The sequence below is a fragment of the Trichomycterus rosablanca genome, chromosome 24 (genome assembly GCF_030014385.1).
Source record: "Trichomycterus rosablanca isolate fTriRos1 chromosome 24, fTriRos1.hap1, whole genome shotgun sequence".
Lineage (NCBI taxonomy): Eukaryota > Metazoa > Chordata > Actinopteri > Siluriformes > Trichomycteridae > Trichomycterus > Trichomycterus rosablanca.
The window spans coordinates 17187924-17208035 of NC_086011.1; the positions used below are offsets into that span (position 1 = coordinate 17187924).

Sequence of the window (20112 nt, forward strand, 5' to 3'; positions counted from 1 at the left end):
TATCTATCTATATGTCTGTGTCTGTCTGTCTGTCTGTCTGTCATCTGTCTGCTTGCCTGCCTGCCTGTCTATCTATCTATCTATCTATCTGTCTGTCTGTCTGTCTGTCTGTCTGTCTGTCTATCATCTGCCTGTCTGTCTGTCTGTCTGTCTGTCTGTCTATCCATCATCTGTCTGTCTGTAGGTCTGTTTATCTATCAATCATCTATCTATCTATCTATCTATCTATCTATCTATCTATCTATCTATCTATCTATCTATCTATCTATCTATCTATCTGTCTGTCTGTCTATTTGGCTGTATGTCTATCATCTATTACACTGTAATTTTCATATGATTTATTACACCTGTTATTAACTGTTATGGCTGAATCAGGTGTCCCAATACTTCCCGATACCTATAGCGTATGTGCGTTATTATTTTTTGTCAGTATCACGTTACTCACTACCGCTGTACTTGGGAACCCAGCGCACATTCGGAGGAAGACCGTTGATGTTAAAATGCCGGCCGTCAAACGCGGCGCACTGCTCGTCTCTGAAGTCTCGGACCTGCCGGGAACACGGCTCGGTGTTACAGGAACGAAACTTCATCCTGCGCCCCACACAGTACCTCCCTCCGTTCTTCGGCCTGAACAGAGATACACACAAATGGGGGGAAAAAAAACCCATTAAAATTGATAGATAGAGAGACAGACAGGTGAATTAATAAGACAGGTGAATGAATTCCAGTGCTCACAGGGGCCGGTCGCAGTCGCGGACGGCGGTCTTGATCCCTCCTCCACAGGTCCTCGAGCAGGAACCGAAGGGACTCCAGACGCCCCACGCTCCATCCACTGGCGTCGGGTTGTGCTCCTTCGGGAGGCAGACGCCTTGCTTACAGTGCTGCACATGCAGAGAGAAAGACAGGAGACAGACAGACGGTCAGACAGACAGACAGTCAGATAGATAGACAGACAGACAGACAGTCACTTTATGTACTCTTGGCCATTCGCTCTTGGACAGTCAAGGATGCCTGTCTAGATAAGCCAAAACATCAGAACCACGCCCCAATGGCGATTTCATAGCAACCGTGAATGTGATGGTCAGCGAGGTTTAAAATCTTGGGCTGACGCTCATTCCTCGTGGTTCAGGTGTTAAACAAAGCAGATCTGATCTGGCGTGGAGACCTGAGTGGCCCGTTTGTGACCTTGGTTGAAGAGCATCAAAGCAAGACTCAATACCAGCCATCAGTAATACAGTAATACAGTAAATGAAAGAAATGTAATTAATTCCTTTAAAAAAGCCATGAACGTCGACAGATGAATTATAATCCGACCTCACCGAGCCGACTCGTCGTGTTTACTGTGTGAGTTACAGCCCAGACCACATCCAAGAGCGGCTCGAGCTCCTGGTTATGAACTGTGCAATCATGCGCATCGTGTATTGGAAGGCCTCAGTGCACATAAACAACATAGGGAAGTCCCTAACCCTGGGTTGCGGCGTCTACCAGAACTCGACTCCCTCCGATCCCAGAGACGAGATGAGGTCTCAGGAGTGCAGTTCTGAGACCACCCAAATGTACACCTACGTCAAAACCTCAAGAGCTTTTCCACTGCCAGAAGCTGTTTTAAGAACCCGGGCCACACAGGCTCAGAGAAGAGGATCATGGGTTGCAATATACTGAGCTCCAAACTGCCTCTGGAGGAATCGATAGCGTCAGCACGTCCATTGTGACCATTGTGATTTATGAGGGTCGGTATGAGTGCTACAAAGTCTACCACGATTGGACTCCGGAGCTGCAGAGGCGAGATCCTTTATTATGCTTTGCTATGCAGGTTCCAGCAAACAGTATGTCTGCATGCAGTGTAGTGCTGACTGTGAAGCATGGCGGAGGGTGACTAATCTGAGGCTGTTTTTAATGTGTAGGATTGTGGCAGCATTTTGAGAGAACACCCTTTCCCAGTTGCCAATGCCAGGCCTTAAAGTGCCACATGAGTGCCCAACAACACTTATGGTGGCAGAAAATCCTCACAGTTGTGTTCCAACATCTTTTCGAAAGCCTCCTGGAATAACTCGAGGCTGTTATGGTCGAGTCTGATCCAAACACGTACAGATGTTCAATGTACTTTGAACAGTGATAACCGAACCCGGGTGGGAGAGGTCGTAACTACAGTACTTGCCTTTCCAGGGCCACATTCGGTGCCATCGGCCCACGGCATGTGCTGGGTCCTGCAGCCACGCTGGGGGCCCTCTGGACCTGTGCACCAAAGCCGTCGGCACTGCTTCTGTAAAACACACACACACACACACTGTTAGTGTAAAGTGCCACGCCCACATGAATTTGACAACCCTAATAAACATAATTGTACATTTACAGCTGAATACAATTCAAGCAATTAAGGGTTAAGGGCCTTGCTCAGGGGCCCAGTAGAAGCAACTTAGCAATGGTGGGGCTTGAACCGGCGACCTTCTGATTACTAGTCCAGCACCTTAACCACTGAGCTGAAACTACAATAATAATAATAATAAACAGTGTGTGTATGTCGTATTCCGTCATAATACAAACTGATTTGCGGCCAGTGCAAAGTCATGCTGTGAAGCATGATGGAGGACGCATGAGACCATAACCAGCGCACGGTTCACTTACCATATATGGGCACACCTGCGTCCCGGGTCCAAATATGAGCTCACATTGCTGATTGACGCTGTACATGTGCCCGGGCAGCTGCTGGCTCAGGGTGTACGGTCGGGAAACAGGCTCGTCCAGCAAACACTCCCCGTACCCTGTACTGATGGGAAACAATCAAACAACAGCTTCAGGATTAAAGAAAACAAACAGGAGACACACGGGTTGATAGTCCTGAATTAATCACGTTATACGTCACGATTTCTGAGAGGATTAAATATTACGGGCGGTACGTACTCGAGGAACTCGGTAATGTACTTCCTGCTACATTTGGACCACATCCAGGGGTTGGTGTTGTAGTTGAGCACAGGAGCCATGACGTGCAGCTGGTTCTTGGCGCCGTCATCCTTACATTTGTTGCTGTCGTCGTGGGGCATGTTGAACCTGCAACCGGCGACGAATAAAGAGGAAACATCAGAAGAAACTAGCAGGAAAACAAACAGAGGTTCGGTGCCCCAGGAGCAGACAGGGTTAAGGGCCTTGCTCAAGGGTCCAACAGTAGCTGCAAAGCAAAGCCTGGACTCGATCTGACAATCTTTTGATTGATAGCCCAAAGCTCTACCCACTAGGCTACCACTGTGAGAATCGGGATTAATAAACAACTGGAAAAACTGGGGTCCAGTGGGAAAGACTGGCAAGATAGACCAGAAAATAGTTCCAAGACTATAAAAAGGAAAGAAGACCGGGGAGAGTGTAAAGACTAGAGGCAGAAGGTTTAGGAACAGGAGGTTAAAACAGGGACTGGAATGCAGGAAGACCAGTAGAGAAGACCAGTGAAGAAGACCAGTGGAGAAGACAGTGGAGAAAAACAGTGGAGAAGACCAGCGGAGAATGACAGTGGTGAAGACCAGTGGAGAAGACCATTAGAGAAGGACAGTGGAGAAGACAGTAGAGAAGTCCAGTGGAGAAAACCAGTGGAGAAGACCACTGGAGAAGACAGTGGAGAAGGACATTGGAGAAGACCAGTGGAGACGACAGTAAGGAAGACCAGTGGAGACGACAGTAAGGAAGACCAGTGGAGAAGACCAGTGGAGAAGACCAGTGGAGAAGACAGTGGAAAAGACCAGTGGAGAAGACAGTGGAGAACACCAGTGTAGAAGACCAGTGGAGAAGACCAGTGGACGGTCCGTGATCCGCAGGTCAGTGAGGACGGTAACGCGGTGGTCACTTACACGTGGCCGAGCTCATGAGCGATGGTGAAGGCGGTACTGAGGCCGTTATCTTCACTGATACTGCAGCTCCTGTACGGGTCACAGACCGTGCCCAGCTCTGCCAGACCTGCCAACGTCATCGAAGTCGTTTAAAGACTTTAAAGTGCATTTAAAATACACCGTATGACCAAAAGTATGTGGACACCTGAAACACAGGGCTTTTCTCACAAGACTTTGAAGCTCGTCTGTGGGAATTTGTGCCCATTCAGACAAAAGATGGCAGCATTTGACAGCAAGGCTCTGTGCTGGGACTTGGATTTGTGCTGTGGCAGGAAAGGTCCTTCCCTGAACTGTTGCTGCAAGGCTAGACACATATTATTTCCTTTCTATTATTATTTTTTTAATTTCTAGTGGCTGAAACACAGAAACTCAATCATTACAAGGGGTGTCCCAATACTTTTGTCCATATAGTGTATAACCATCATTATGTCTAATAAATAATATAAATAAAACAGTTACCCAGGGTATCACACTTGTCCTGTGCTCGACAGATGTCCTGCCTGTGGAAACATAGTGGTTCGTGTCAACCCAGCAGGCATTTTTAAAACCCACAGTCCTTTCACTAAGCTGCTCCTGAGACGCCCTAGTGTTAGGGTGAACATGCTAAAATTCCACTAGCCCTCTAATTACAGCTGTGCTATCGACCGGTCGTACGCTTACATACAGACACGATTGGCTGTGTCTCTTAGCCAAGACCCTGCGATAGTGTGTGTTCTGTGTTGTAGGGTGTATTACTGACATCCAGCCACTAATTGTATAGAAATTGTATAGAATTTCCCACCCAGCACACTAGTGGCTCATTGTTACCACTAGGGGCGCCCAGCCGACCGGTAGCAGAGCTGAGATTCGAAGTAAACCTCTCTCTGTGCCCTCTTGTAAACAAAAAGCTGGCAGACCTGGTGATGAAGATGGCGGTGTCGTAGTGGCCGTGGTGATTGTCGTCGGGATGGTTCTGACTCTGCTGCCATATACAGAAGTTCTTTAAAGTGACCTGTGCGTTGAAAGACACAACCGGACCCTCCTGCACACAGACAGAGACAAAGCTAACGAGCCGAACCCAACGTAAAGCCACGACGAGTTAGCAAAGCTCACAGCTAGCTCTCTTACCAGCTCGTCGTTTATGATGACTAGCTTTACGATCACGATGTTAATCAGGTTGCCGATGCTGGGATGCTTGTAGATCGAGGAAACCTGGACGAACACAAGAGCGAATAATCAGATCAAATCAGGCGATTCCCTGTGAACAAACTATATGGCCAAAAGTATTTGGACGCCTGACCATGAGCTTGCTGGACATCCAATTTCAAAAGCATCGGCATTGATATTGTAGCTTTTCTGAGATGACTTTCCCCAAGATTCCTGAGAATTTGTCTGTGGGAATCTGTGCCCATTAATTTAATCAGAGAGCATCTGAAAAATCAGGCACTGTTGACGGAAAGAAGGCCTGACTCACAGTCAGTGTTCCAATTTATCCCAAAGGTGTTAAATAAGGTTGAAATCAGGGATTTGTACAAGAAACTGAAGTTCCTCCATGACAAACTGGTCAACTTCTGTCTTATGGCTCCATAAGAACTTCTGTCCGAACTGAAACTAAACCTTGAGAATTCTTGTTCCAGGCGAGTTGGGAGTAAAACCAGAGTCACATTAAAGGCATCGTTGAGCTCATTTTTGGCAGCACTGTGAGGAAGATGCCCCAGTTCTTTCTTGGCAGCGGACGGATTCTCAGCAGGTTTCTGGGAGCGCGGTCAAATTTCTCAACAGCCGAGAAATATTTCTACAGCAGCTGAGCGGCGGAATTAAAAATAGAACGCTTGTGTGAGCCTCTGCAGGGAACGTTAGCTTAGCACAGCGGCATTTGTTAGAGTTATCTGAGGGCAGATGTTGGGTTTTATGGTTTTATTGAATTTTAATTGTATTAAGCACTAGAGGTTAGCGTTAGCATTTTAGCCCCGGCTTTGTTGACATTCTGGTAAGATTTTAGTACATACTAGGAGCTTGTTATATTTAAAACAGACGTTCGTCGTCTGACAAAATGTATTAGCTGGTTCTCATGAAGGAAAATCAACCGTAAGGTATTTGTGGTCAGTCAGAAATTGCTTGGAAAACCGTAAAAAATTGGTAACGCATCTGCTCACCCCATTTCTAATTACAAATATCTAGGATCTGCGACGTCTCCTCCCATCCTATGGGACAGACGTGGTTCTTATGGGACAAGTTATTCTTATAAGACAGAAGTTGCTCTTATGAGGAAGAGGTGGCTCAACAATTAAGATCTTGGAATATTGACTGGAAAGTTGCTAGTTAAAACCACTAACCACCGGTCAAATCAAGTCTAACAGTCAGTAACTTACGATGGACATGAGCGTGAGGATGTAGTGCTGGAGGTTGTTCCCGTGATGCTCCACCATCTTGAAGTCAGCGACCACCATGGCTTCCACGTAACGTGGGTAGGAGAGGAAACGTTTGGCTCTGTGATGAGATCCTGAGTCTGTGCCGTTATCAGACGAAGAGAGGACGCTCGAGAAGATGCCGGCGCTGAGGGAATCCAGATCAAACGACAAGCTGCCAGGCGCTGTGCCTTTCTCCGCGACCCCGTCATGACCTGGCAGAGAAACACAACTGGTTTTGTACTGGTATTAAGCTAGAAAGGGAACTGGTCAGTAGTGCATGGAATACCCTCACAAAATCCCCAAAAGAACCCTCTAAAGGTCCTTGGATTGTACCTGAGAGAAACCCTAACCTATGGGAAACCTAAACATTCCAGACATCTCACAGCGAGTCCCTGGAGACGTGCAGGCTTTAAAGCTGGCATCGCTGCCACCCACCACTGAGGTTTGTGAATAAACAGCAACATGCCACACGTCTGTATTACACGGCACACAATCAGCATTTATTTTCACAGCCACGCAGTTGGAAATGTTTCGCAGTTCTCAGCACTCAGCTCGACGCCGCTCGCCCATGTCCGGGTGGTATCGGGCCTATCGTGTTTCCTCATCTGCAGGCCACAGGAAGTGCAAGAGTCAACAGGATCTGCTGGTAATAAACTGAGATGGAGAGCGATATCAAAAACGTTCAGAATGACTTTTTCCCTGTCACAGTTAGCGGCTTTAAAGGGATTTTTTCTGCACCATTCGCAGGAATTTACCTGGAAATAAAAATGTGGCATTAAATAATTTTATTACCAGGGTGTTTGTACGGTATGCTCTGCAAGAAAAATGCACCACACAAGAAGCCTAAACTAATGCACACCAAGCAGCATTTTATATTCGTTTTATAGTATAAAAGTTTCTACTTTTAAGTGGATTTAAAAATATTCCATACTGAAATTAATGGATGGATGGATGGATGAGTGAGTTGTTATATGAATGGATGGATGGATGGATGAGTGAGTTGCTTTATGAATGGATGGTTGGATGGATGGATGAGTGAGTTGTTATATGAATGGATGGATGGATGGATGGATGAGTGAGTTGTTATATGAATGGATGGATGGATGGATGGATGAGTGAGTTGTTATATGAATGGATGGATGGATGGATGAGTGAGTTGTTATATGAATGGATGGATGGATTGGTGAGGTGTTATATAGATGGATGGATGAGTGAGTGAGTGAGTTGTTATATAGATGGATAGACGGATGGATGAGTGAGTTGTTATTTGGATGGATGGATGGATGGATGGATGGATGGATGAGTGAGTTGTTATATTGCTGATCTTGCTGGATGGATAGACGATGAATGGATGGATGGATGGATGTATAGATGGATGGATGAGTGAGTTGTTATATGGATGGATTTTTTATCACCATGGTAACCAGTGTATTCTTTCCATGGCAGTAAGCGGGAATCTGATAATCGAGTTCTTATTTCACCTGGTGATCTAGATCAGGACTTTGAAGTCTGAGGTATCTTCCTTCCATCCTTCCTTGGCGGTATCTCATACATTCGGTCAGCACGTATCTGACTGTTAAGGGGGCACGGCAGGGCCGGCAGATAGGTGCACCCTCTCACTCCTAATCAAGTGTGCACATGTTTGTGTACCCAGTACGAACCGCTGAGTGAAGCGGCTGGTGTGCCTGACACAAAGCCGGGCCGTTACCAGAAACGACCTCCGTATTTACACCAGCCTGAAGTGTGAAAGGAGCTTAACTGAGACATGCTGAGCTAAGCTAAGCTAATGAAGTTCCTAAGCTAAAAGCAGGACCCCTGGCCAGCGATTACTTTGCCCTTGGCTGCTTCCTAATCACTTGAGCTTCATAGAATCGCCCCACCATGAAGCTAATGGCTTTTAGTGTTATTTAATGCATTATTTAATTTATTTTCTGGTGCTTTTTTGTATTATAGGTGCAAAGTTCACAGAGATTGGGACAGAAATCTTTAACTGGATCTTAGTTCATGACACAGTTTATGATCATGGTGAAACATCTTGAGAAAAGCATCACCCAGATGTCTGATATTACTGATGAGGCAAACAAAACATGATGAAACATCACTAATGCAAAAAAAAAAAAAAAAAAAAAAAAAAAAAAAAAAAAAAAAAAAAAAAGCATTTCTTCGTTTTGCTCTTACCTGCAGTATCACATGCAGATTTCTCCTCTCGGGTTCTTCCGGGCGTGTCTTTTCTGTACACTATGTGAGGTTTGACGTGTTCTTCTTCGTAACGTCGGCCGTTGTAACTGTGAAGAGGCTCCACGAAGTACTCCCCTTCTGATGACCTGAAAGTGCCAAGCTGGAGGAAAATAGCAGGACTTCAAATGGAGCATCGCCAGGAAAAGTGTGCACCCAAATTCCACAGGTCGCTGGTAATTGCCCTTGTCATACCCCCCCACCCCCGATACACCAAAAAAAATACATTCAATGGCTTAGAAACGATAAGATACAGAGGGGCCGAGAGTTTCACATGCAAATCAGTCAAACGAGGTCAAGAAGAAACAAACGTGATTATTTTCTGAAAGTGTTTGTTCTTTTTGGTTGGGCAGGATGATGGGAGTAAAAAGCGCTGAGGTCAGTTATGTGCTGAGCTCTTGTCAAGCTGGTAACCAGCCTGTTCATGATATTATATTATGTTCTGATTTAGCTATTATTTGTCTGTTTGAAATGGAATGTCCAACAGGCTTATGGCCAGATGTCGACATACATTTGGTCATATAGTGCAGCGACGGACCGGCTTCATATAAGATATAATTTCACACACCGGCGAGGGAATTGAAATAGAATAACACTAATACTACTCACAAACGATGGGAAATCAGTGGTAACCCTGAGCTTTTTTCACTGTAATGAGACGCTCCCACCTAGGGGTGATAGGAGACAATAACACCCGCAGTGTGTTGGAAATGGAAGCCGTGTTTTCATTGCTTTTGTAGTGATCTAATTATCTAATTATTTACTTTTTCTGTGTGGCCCGGTAATAAATGATGCCGGTAACGGTCCGTGGCCCGGTGTATATTTTAACAAGCTAAACAGATGATTGGGAAAGGACACAAATACATGATTCCAGATCCAAACGATCCCAAATGAGTCTCTGGTCAGTCTAAGCACCTGAATAAACCCTTTTCCAACAATCACAATGCTCCAGAGAACCTACAAATGCAGCTCTGGGTCCAGTTCTGTCCATGTCCGGCTATTTTTCCAATAATCGCTCAATATGTGCACCTTATTTACTTGAAATAATCTCCATCGCACATCATTGCACACTTGGTCTGATGCTGTACTGTTTATGTCACTGTTGTATTGTTCATTCTAAGTTTATATATAGTATACCTTTCTCTATTATTTAATTAGATGTATATATGTTGACCCTGTACCAAGAGAAATTCCTTGCACGTGGTACTGGAAAAATAATAAAAATTCTGATTCTGATATACAGGATACCAGATATACAGGATATCCAACCCTCTATCCATATATCTAAGTTCCAACAACAATCAGTGTTCTTAGAACCATTGGCCACCCAAAGAACCTTTAAGGAACCATGTAGAGCAGCACAAACCTTCATATCATTTAGAAAGTTCTTCTAGAATCCATCCATCCATCACTTTATCTACATGTTATTCCTTCTACTCTATACAGCCATCCATCTATTTCTTAATCCATCCATCCATCCATCCAATCATCCGTTCATCCATCTACTACCCACCTATCCCTCCCATCCATTCCATTGTTGTTCTATCCATCCTTCCTTTAGTCCACTCACTCATTCATCTATGTGTAAATCATTCCACCCTACAATCAAGCATTCCCTTCCATCAATCCATTCATGTTTTCACCATTTCACAGAGTCACCTTAATAATCAAGGGCATTCTTACTTGGAAAATTCATGGACACAAGGAGAACATGCCAAAATTCTCCCAAACCGTTTCATACGCAACGTATTCTTTGCAATCTTTACTGGTGTGCGCATCGAACAACTCCACGATCACATAAACCTGGATTTGATATGAATGGTTGTCCTCAAAGTGAGCTGATTTTCATCCAAGGCATGCCAGTAGGTGGATTTGTTGGTCTAAACTAAGTCTAAACTCATTTCACCTCATAATCAAGCTTTCCCTTCCAGTAATCCATTCATGTATTCATTCTTTTATCTATCACCCAGTTGGAGCTGGAGAAGCTGTGTGAACTCACCAGGCCAGAACAGAGGCTGATCACCGCCGTGTGCTCCGTCTCTCCGTTCACGTGTCCCTTATAAAAACAGTGTCGGTACACGGTCTCCTCCTCCTGCTGCTCCTCCTGCTGCTCCTCCTGCTGTGTTAGGTTCCCTGTTCCCAGTACAGTCACTGTGTACAGCGGGGCGATAAATCCCGCCTCGGGCGTGAGGTTCAGGTGATAATCCTGTCCGAAAGCAGAGAGTCTGTAGTGGATGCTGACGGATTCCCAGTGCTCCTCTCGTGCGTGTTCAGCATCGGTCGCATCTGCGCTCCGCTTCCTCCTTTTAAAGTGTGCGCCGGAGGGCAGAGCGTCCCCGGCCTCGTTAACTCTGGTGGGGGTCACGATCTGGTGCAGTCCAAACTGCTCTGGTATTCTGGCTGTGGAGGAACAAGGAACACAAGCTTTGTTAAGTGATGCTTCTTAAATAAATGACTAACATCTAAAGAAAAGCGACTCGGGCTAAAAGCACTCTTATTTTACCTAGGAACCGATACCCATCCAAAAAATCCTTAAGGAACTTTTATATTATCTATAAAGTCATTTAACTGGAGACAGATCCACCTAAAGCATTACCCATCCAACCAAAGATGAGGAACTCTGCTTTTTAAAGACTGGATGTCCAACCTAGACACCCTAAAGTGTTCTTAATTTTGTCTTCTAGGGAAAGAAGAACCCTTTTTGAAGCTTGTCTTGAGTAGATATGCTAAAACCACTCATGAACCCCTGAGGAACCCATTTAACAGTGGACATTTATAAAAATGAAACACTTACTCCTAGTGTTAATGTCAAGTACCCATGTGGTCAAAGTCCATTTTAACCTCTTGAGACCCAGCGGCCACATATGAGGACATTACATCAGACCTGTTTTCCAATGGAATGGCATTTTTAAAATGGTGTCCACATACATTTGGCCATTTTGTGTACTTCAGACCAGACGTTTCAGGTTCCACTCAGCTGATGAGGGTTTTCTTCAGCTTTCATCATGGCGAGCGTTCTGTGGAGAACTTTCTTCTGTATGGCCTCCAGAAAGGTTCATTTTTGGAAGTGAACTGGGGGTGAGAAGTGAAATCAGTCCACCTAGAACACTGACCATTCAAAGAATCATAAAAAACCCCTTTATGTGACTCAGATGTGGGTTCAGATTCTACTTAATAAAACATTTTAAATGTTATTTGGACCTCAATTGTCTTTATAATCTTGTTACTAAACGCATGACTGTAGATGAATTATTATAAGTGATTTTTAAGATCCAGGACTTCAGAAGAACCCTTGATGGATAGTTTTTCATCATGTAATAAAGTCAGACAGACGTCAGGAATGATTTTACTACCATAAATGTTTGTGATCAGGAGAATCTGACACTGAAAGCTTCTTCTTTGGAAGACTTATCTTGTATGTTAGTGCGCCCCCTCTGGCCTGTTATGCGTGTGACATTAGTCCTATTCATTCATTCATTCATTTGTTCAGCAGTGTTAACCTGGTAAGTGTCTCGGTGGGTTCAGTGCCGCCTGGAAATACTGGGCACAACTTAGGAACACTCCCCGGATAAAGTGCCAATCGATCGCGGGGCAAAGCATGCCCAAACAGGGACGATTTCAAGTAGCCGGTCCCACCTTCTGCAGGTTTTTTGGGAGGTGAAAGAAAATACAAGTACTTGGAAAAATCGTGGACACGCGGAGAACATACTAAACTTCTCCTAAACCGTGTCATACGCAATAAATTGTTTGCAGTGTTTGTATCGAACAACTCCAGAATCATGTAGACCGTGGTTGTCCTCAAAGTGAGCTGATCGTCTTACAAAAAACATGCCAGTAGGTGGATTTGTTGGTCTAAAATAACTGAAAGAAAGTAAGTGAATGTGTATCTGTGTGATCTCTGTTCAGCTTCTCTATCAGGCGCTCCAGATCAGTATTCATCCATTCGTTCCTCCATCCAGGCAATAAGAACCACGTTATCCTGGTCAAAATTGCGGTGGGTCCGGATTCTTTCACTGGTGATCTAATGCAAAGCGGCAGTATATCAAAAGACACAAGACACCGATTTATTCATTCATTCAAACTCCCAAAGTTGCCCCGCGTAAGCTTCCTGGGTGAATGTAACTTGTACCACAACACACCAAGTCGAAGCATAGAAGTGTTTCTAAAATATTTGGACACAGTACGAGGTACTTCATGCACCAAAAGTAGCCGAAAACAGCGCGTCCTACCCCTCTGTACCCACTCGGTTTCCAAAACCCATTCATCACCCCCCTCCTGCGCGCTCGGCTTCAACCGCCTGGAATGAATGACATTTGGGGAGAAAAGTTCCTCTTACCTTTCCTCGATCGTGCCGCGGTCCAGGCTACAACATTTACAAAGTCGGGGATGAGGACGAGCAAGACCAGACCCCCCAAAAAAGCGTGCATGGTTCTAATTCCGCGCGTTCGGTCGCGACTGGCGCATCCAAAGCTCCGGATCTCCCGCTGCTGCTGCTGCTGCTGTCGAGGCTACGCGCGGCTCACATGGTCGCGCCTGTGCGCCGGAGTCCGCAAACTGCGCCGCGCTAATACGCGAGCATGCATAATGTATTATATAAGGGAGGGGAGAAGGAGGAGGTGGTGGTGGTGGGGGGGGGTCGATGTACGGCCGGTCGCGGTGGGCTTCTGTGCCCCGGTTCACCACGACTGACTGGGAAGGGCGGGATCGAGGAAAAGGCGGCCGGCGGTGCGCGCACGGGCGGAGTTTTGGGTTACTTGGACTTGGACTGCAGATTTTATTACAATCCCATATTAGAAAAAGTTGGGACAGTATGGGAAACGCAAATAAAATAAAAATGCAGAGTTTCTTACATTTACTTTGACTTTTTACCTGAGATATTTCATGTTTTATCTGCTCAGCTTCATTTAATTTATTAATAAACATCCATTCCTGCATATCAGGCCTGCAACACATTCCAAAAAAAAGTTGGAATGGGGGCAATTTAGGGCTAGTAATGAGGTGAAAAAGCTAAATAATGATGTCATGTCAACAGGTGATTGTAATCATGGTTTGGTCCAGAAGCAGCATCCAGGAAAGGCTGAGAGTCTCTGATGAGTAAAGATGATCAGAGGATCCAGTTTGTCAACAAATGTGTGAGAAAATGATTGAAATGTTTAAAAACAATGAACCTCAAAGAAAGATTGGAAGGGATTTGCATATTTCTCCCTCTACAGTGCAGAATATCATTAAAACATTCAAGGAATCAGGAGGAATTTCAGTGCGTAAAGGCCAAGGGTGCAAGTTTAAGCTGAACGCCCATGATCGCCTCAGACGGCACCGCATCAAGAACCGCCACTCAACAATAGCTGATATAACCACATGGGTGAGGGATTAGTTTATCAAACCTTTATCAAGCTCTACAGTACAGAGTTACTGCACAAATGATACTTAATACTTTACTGTGCAAAAAGAAGCCTTATGTTAACCATGTCCAGAAGTGGTGTCAACTTCTCTGGGCTCGGAGGCATCTAGGATGGACCATCACACAGTGGAAAAGTGTACTGTGGTCAGATGAATCAGCATTCCAGGTCTTTTTTGGTGTGCTCTGGACCAAAGACGAAAAGGACCATCCAGACTGTTATCAGTAACAAGTCCAAAAGCCAGGGTCTGTCATGGTATCGGGGCGTGTCAGTGTCCTTGGTGTAGGTTATTTACACTCTGTGATGCAGCATTAATACAGAAAAGTACATTGAGATCTTAGAGCAACATGTGCCGCCTTCAAGACGTCGTCTTTTCCAGGGACGTCCAGCATTTTTCAACAAGACGATGCAAAACCACCTGCTGCACATATTACAAAGGCGTGGCTGTGGAAGAAGAGTGTACAGGTACTGGACTGGCCTGCCTGCAGTCCTGACCTGTCCCCAATAGAGAATGTGTGGAGGATTTTAAAACGAAAAATGTGACGACGATGACCGCGTACTGTTGCACATCTTAAGACGTATTTGTAGGACCAACGGGACACAATAAAAGCTGAAACACTAAATCACTTGGTCTCCTCGGTGCCAAAACTTATTTTAAGTGGTGAAAAGGAACAGCAACATTACAAAGTGGTAAATGCTCTTTACTTTACTGACACCAAAAATCTGAGCAGACGGGTGTCACGACGTCCTCGCTACATGAATCGAGCGCTTTTGTCTGTTGTTTCCACACCAGGTTTGTCCCTCAGCCAAAAAAAACCCCAAAATGTTTACATATGTGAGGGCCGCGGCTAATTGCCCGGCACATAATCGCACGTGCTCGTTTACAGACACTCGGTGTGGTTTTGTGCAGGTGCACATCTAAGAACGATGGCGGCGACATGCCCCGAGAACACGCTTTGATATGGAGAGCGCGTCTGCGGCGTGATGAGGGACGGCACGTCCTCACACACCACGCGAACCCATTAAAACCATTAAACTTTCTCAAAATGCCTCTTCGTCCTCATTATCTGGTCTTTAATGGACGACTTGACCGAACCGTATAATGTTAGTCACTTTTCTCAGGTCCAGGTGCAAAAACAGTCGGTGCAGAAAGTTTATTTAGTGATTGTGACTGAGTGCAGCTGGTGAATTCTCTGTGCACGTATAAATAGGGCTAGTTCGACTGCGACACTGAAAAATAGGGACTCTCCTGACAAAGACGAGAAGCAAACCCAAACTGTGCCTACTAAAGACGGACGGACGACCGAACCCCGTCCCTCCGACTCCTCGCGATTGAGGGCTGTTGTTTATTTTGGCAGCGCCGGTTTTCTAGAGAGAGAGAGAGAGCAGAGCCGACTCTCGTCCGTAGGTTCACGCTGACCTCACGTCTGTGTAAACTTCACTTCCCCTCTCGCTCTAATGACCGCAGATAAGGAGCAGAGAGCCTGAATGGGACCAAGAAAGTGGGCCTGGATGTTCAAAGCACTGAGGAGCAATTTGCCCGGCTTTTAAAGCCCTAATGGCATGGAGGTTTCCTCAGTCACCCCGCGGGCGCTCATAAAGACCGGGGCCTCGTCACGTACTCGGTTTTTTGGGCTGCGAGTCAGAAGGTGGACGATTCTGTCGGTTCCTGATATAAAGCTCGACTGGCTCGACCTCTTCTAATGATTGAGGTGTGTAAAATTAATTGTATAAAATAATTGATGTGCTTGCAAGAGTTTAAGAAAGGCCCTTTACTCCTCCAGCTCAATCCAGACATTGATTCACAATGTCGATCATGTTTATAATTATTGGTACATCCTGCATGGGTATAAAATGTGCATTAAAAGGCCATAACATGGTCCAGAGAATGTTCGTTTGCAAATATCTTTGGTTCCGACTGTTTTATTTAACCGCCTGAGAAAGATATCTGATCTCGGATGACCCATTTGTTTGGCGTACACAAACCCGTGCAGCTGCTTGTGGTCTTTTCCAAAACCGTACGCTTCTAAAATCTCCCCCCGTCTCTCTGGAATGGCAACATCACGGAGATAAGCGAGCAGGGATCCGTCAGGAAAACGAGAGCAAGAAACGAGAGCGAGGCACCAGCGATAACCTCCGAATTCCTGATCCCTCGGTCCGTGTGCCTCCTCAGGATGTTTCAGACTGCACATCTGCCTTCCTAGAAGCAGCCGGAGCTTCTCCGAAGCCTCTAATAATGTTTATGTGGATGTTACGCTAACGATGGCTGGAGGGAATCAGTCTACACTCGGTCAGGTTGCAGAGGTTACGTAATCGTTCATCAAGCGACGGCGAGCGCAGTGCTCGAGACGCAAGGTCGTTGAGGAGACGGATTTGGGGCAGACGGGTTTTCCGAAGCGTGCGATTTAAAGCCACGGTTTTAAACTGCACCATTGCAGGAATATTCTTATTGTAGGAATGATTTAATACCGAGGTTTTTGTTGTTTTTATTTGCTGACCATTCTGTACAAAATTAATCCAAAGTTGGTGTTGCAAAGCTCCGGAGACTCTCCTGACCGAGGAGAGCCGTGACTAACACCCGCACCCTCGGACACGTATGCAGTAGCCGACCGCTTCTTTTCCCCCTCACCGGGCGGGTTCATACTGAGATCTATATAGGATCTGTTTTATTTAGGATCTGTACAGGATCACAGCCCATTTCGAGCAAAACAACTCTAGATCTTGAATTGGTTCCGTTTGGGCTTCTTAGAACCTTGGTGCTTTTGTTTTTAGAGAACCGACCGCGTTTGCACCGGTTTTTATTTGAAACGAGGATGCGCCATGAACGGAGGGTGTGGCACAACACACAAGTGAAGTAAACAGTAGTAACAAGCTGTGGGAATTTGTGCCACTGTTACAAATGTTTTCTCTCTTGTAGAACCTGACACACCCATAGATATCGTCACGGTTCCTGCTGAAAGACCTACTGGTTCCAGATCAATGCACCAACGGACTCGTTCCATGTTGGTCGAGGGCCGAGGCATTAAAGCAAAGCTGTAAAACACCCCGGACAGGACGGCAACCGATCCCGAGCCTTTATCAATTTTATTGATTTATTTTTCACTTCAGATAAAACGTTAAGCAATAAAGCGCAACACAGGAAGAACTCTGAGTTTGGAGGAAAGCTCGACTACAGGATTCTTGTGCATCTCAGCACAAAACATTTGTTCTTTTTTATGTAATCAATAAACACTGAAGGTTTCAGCGGCGCTGATGAAAACTGATGATTCAGTCGTTCCAGCTGGCAGCGAGGAAGCAGCTACAGTGAACTGATGTTAAACCACCAGATGTGAGGATGAAAAAAATTACCCCCCCCAAACACCCCCCACCCTCCTGGAGGCGCTGTCATAGTGAACCGGGTCTTTCTGGTGGAACGAAACTGGGGCACAGGGGCAGGAAATATCCCGTATCAATCCCCCAGCCGTACGGAGCAGCAACAGTTGCTTATTGTTCACTCGCTGGATTGTGAGGAACGTCTACGTTACGGCCGTCCTAAAACTTCTGGAACGCTGCTGACATTACGGTCCAAAAAATCCTCGACTTAAAGCTTAAACGAACGTTTGCTAATTACATAACGTAATCGCTGTAATCACTGACTTAATAAATAGTATTTCATTCTGGATGAATAAAGTATCTGTCTGTCTGTCTGTCTATCTGTCTGCCTGTCTGTCTGTCTGTCTACCTATCTGTCTATCTATCATCTGCCTGCCTGCCTGCCTGCCTGCCTGCCTGCCTGCCTACCTACCTACCTACCTACCTACCTACCTACCTACCTATCTATCTATCTATCTATCTATCTATCTATCTATCTATCTATCTATCTATCTATCGCAGCTGATCAGGCAGTGAGGCAGCTCATGAAGTTTTCAGAGAGACTTGTAGCCTTTACTTCACAATCAGTTCCACTTGGATGGAAACATCTAACCATGACAACATTTACATCGGAGGGTTTGAGGAACAGTAGTTAACATATTTAAGTAAACCTGAGGTAACAAAACATGCCGGAAGGTCTTTTTACTGAAATTTAAATGAGGGAATTCGATACTCAGAGTGATTAATTCAGAAAAAACAACATCAGACTCCATAATTATGCGCATGAAAAAGTTTTGGGTTTATTTTACTGACAGGGTGCTTTATAGTAAGCTGTGCTACTGATAAGGAAGACCTAAAATACTACCTTAAAAATAATATAATAATAAAATGAAATAAAAGTTTATTGATTTTCTCATTATCACTTTTCCTTCTTCTGTATGTTGTGGTTTTTAACGCCAGAACCTTTTTACAGCTGTACAAATATCCAGATCCAGAGAGCAACCTAAGAGAATCTAAAAGTAGGAAACCGTTCTCTTTGGGTGGCACCAGACGTTTTTGTTTTGTTTCGGCTGCTCCCTGCTCCCGTATTTAGAAGTCACCACAGCGGACTTGCGGACAAACTTGGTACAGCTTTACGTCGGATGCCCTTCCTGACGCAACCCTCTAATTTCTATCCAGGTTTGGGACCGGCACTGAGAACACACTGACAAGTGCACCTACCAACTAGGCTGTTTCATGCAATTTTCCAGCCCCTCAGACATTAACTGACTGATAACACCGCTGTGTTTTAAACCCTGGATCCCCAGATCTCAGAAGTAGTGGGGTAGCATTCTTTACTGCTACACCACGTGAGTCGGGTGGCACCAGACTTGCGACAGGTTGTTGGGCAGCCAAGACTCACTGATGCCAGAGGACATGAAGGCTGTGGCGTCTGGTACGGATCCACTGAGAGCATTAATGAAAATTCTGCAACAAAATGCACGAAAATGCGCCAGAAATGTTATGAGGCTAGAAGTTAGCATGGAAGTACGCCATTTGTGCCAGTAAAACGACAGAATAGAATGGCAGAGAAACAAACTGCTGCTGGTATTGTCGGCTGGTAGTGGGCATGACTGGCAATGCAAACATTGCAGCAGACAAAACTGGCCACTAGTCTGCTGGGTGGGAAAAGGCTGTGCTAAAAAAGTGGGCGGGGTCTTTGATGCTGTGTAAGGACCCTGGTTAGTAGCCCAAGGTGCCTGTACAAAAGTGGAGGAACAAGGAGATCAGCGTGTGACTCTCCAAGTGCAAGACTGACCTAATGTGCGAATCTACCAAAGTATGAACAAATAAGAAGGGGTCGATGGACCATAAACGCGTTGGATGGAGCGTGTGTCAGGCTAATATACCTGCCTCGGATGCGATCAGGGTCACCAGCAGTGGAAGGCTAATTGGCTATAACTAAAGTAAAAAATGGAGAAAATGCATAAATAAAATAGCAAAATATATATAATAACGATACCTAGCATTAAAAAAGTGCTGATCTAAGCAGGAAAAAGCCTGAAATGCATAAAAACCAGGATAGAAATGAAGACCCGTCCTTTTAGCGGTGAGCCCAGGGCTACATTATTATATGATACCATTGTGTCTGGCTCTTACCATGAGACTGGCACAGAGATTTGGGGGAGATTCCCTCCCACAGCCGTGTGTGCAGCAGACCCGGACCGAGTCTGTTCACCCAGTCGGTCTATACGACATCCTGTAGACTTCAGGCTGTATTTTCCTCTCTTTCATGAGGCCACACGCTTTCTTTGTAATCTGTGTACCCGCCGGTGCCCCGAGTCCCTGTTTCGTCTGTGGTTTCCTGCGCCCGTCCGTCTGTACCAGCTTTTAAACAGCCAGCGACAAGGAGAATACAAATCAGTGCAGTGTCAGTTTCTGCCCTTCAACACGCAATTCATCAACTGAACAAACGACTCTCGGCTGCACTGGTGGTTTTTCCTTCATCTCCCCTGTCCAGGGTATTTCTGCTTGGCACCAAGGGTTAGGGCAGTTGTAGCCTAGCGGTTAATGCACTGGACTAGTAATTAAAAAGTCACTGGTTCAAGTCCCTCCACTGCCAGGTTGCCACTGTTGGGCCCTTAAGCAAGGCCCTTAATCCTTAATTGCTTAGACAACACACTGTCACTGTGCTTTAAGTCGCTTTGGATAAAAGTGTCTGCTAAGTGATACAGTACAGTGACAGTATACAGTCTGAGCAATTGAGGATTAAGGGCCTTGCTCAAGGGCCCAACAGTGGCAGTCTGCCGGTGGTGGGGTTTGAACCAGCGACCTTTTGATTACTAGTCCAGTACCTTAACCACTAGGCTACAACTGCCCAAA

The 20112-nt window shown here is 45.5% G+C and overlaps 1 protein-coding gene across 1 annotated transcript in view; it reads right to left on the minus strand.

Annotated features, from left to right (window-relative positions):
• LOC134301467 (A disintegrin and metalloproteinase with thrombospondin motifs 9-like) overlaps positions 1-12927 on the minus strand; it is a 52915-nt gene extending 39988 nt beyond the window's left edge. The window contains exons 1-13 of the mRNA XM_062986161.1: positions 12837-12927; positions 10500-10900; positions 8444-8603; positions 6227-6477; positions 4983-5066; positions 4772-4896; positions 4335-4375; positions 3837-3942; positions 2902-3048; positions 2626-2767; positions 2159-2263; positions 736-881; positions 446-627 (exon numbers count right to left, since the gene is read on the minus strand). Of these exons, the coding sequence (XP_062842231.1) occupies positions 446-627; positions 736-881; positions 2159-2263; positions 2626-2767; positions 2902-3048; positions 3837-3942; positions 4335-4375; positions 4772-4896; positions 4983-5066; positions 6227-6477; positions 8444-8603; positions 10500-10900; positions 12837-12927 (1981 nt within the window). The remainder of the gene's footprint in view (positions 1-445; positions 628-735; positions 882-2158; positions 2264-2625; positions 2768-2901; positions 3049-3836; positions 3943-4334; positions 4376-4771; positions 4897-4982; positions 5067-6226; positions 6478-8443; positions 8604-10499; positions 10901-12836) is intronic.
• Between the last annotated feature and the right edge of the window lie 7185 nt (positions 12928-20112).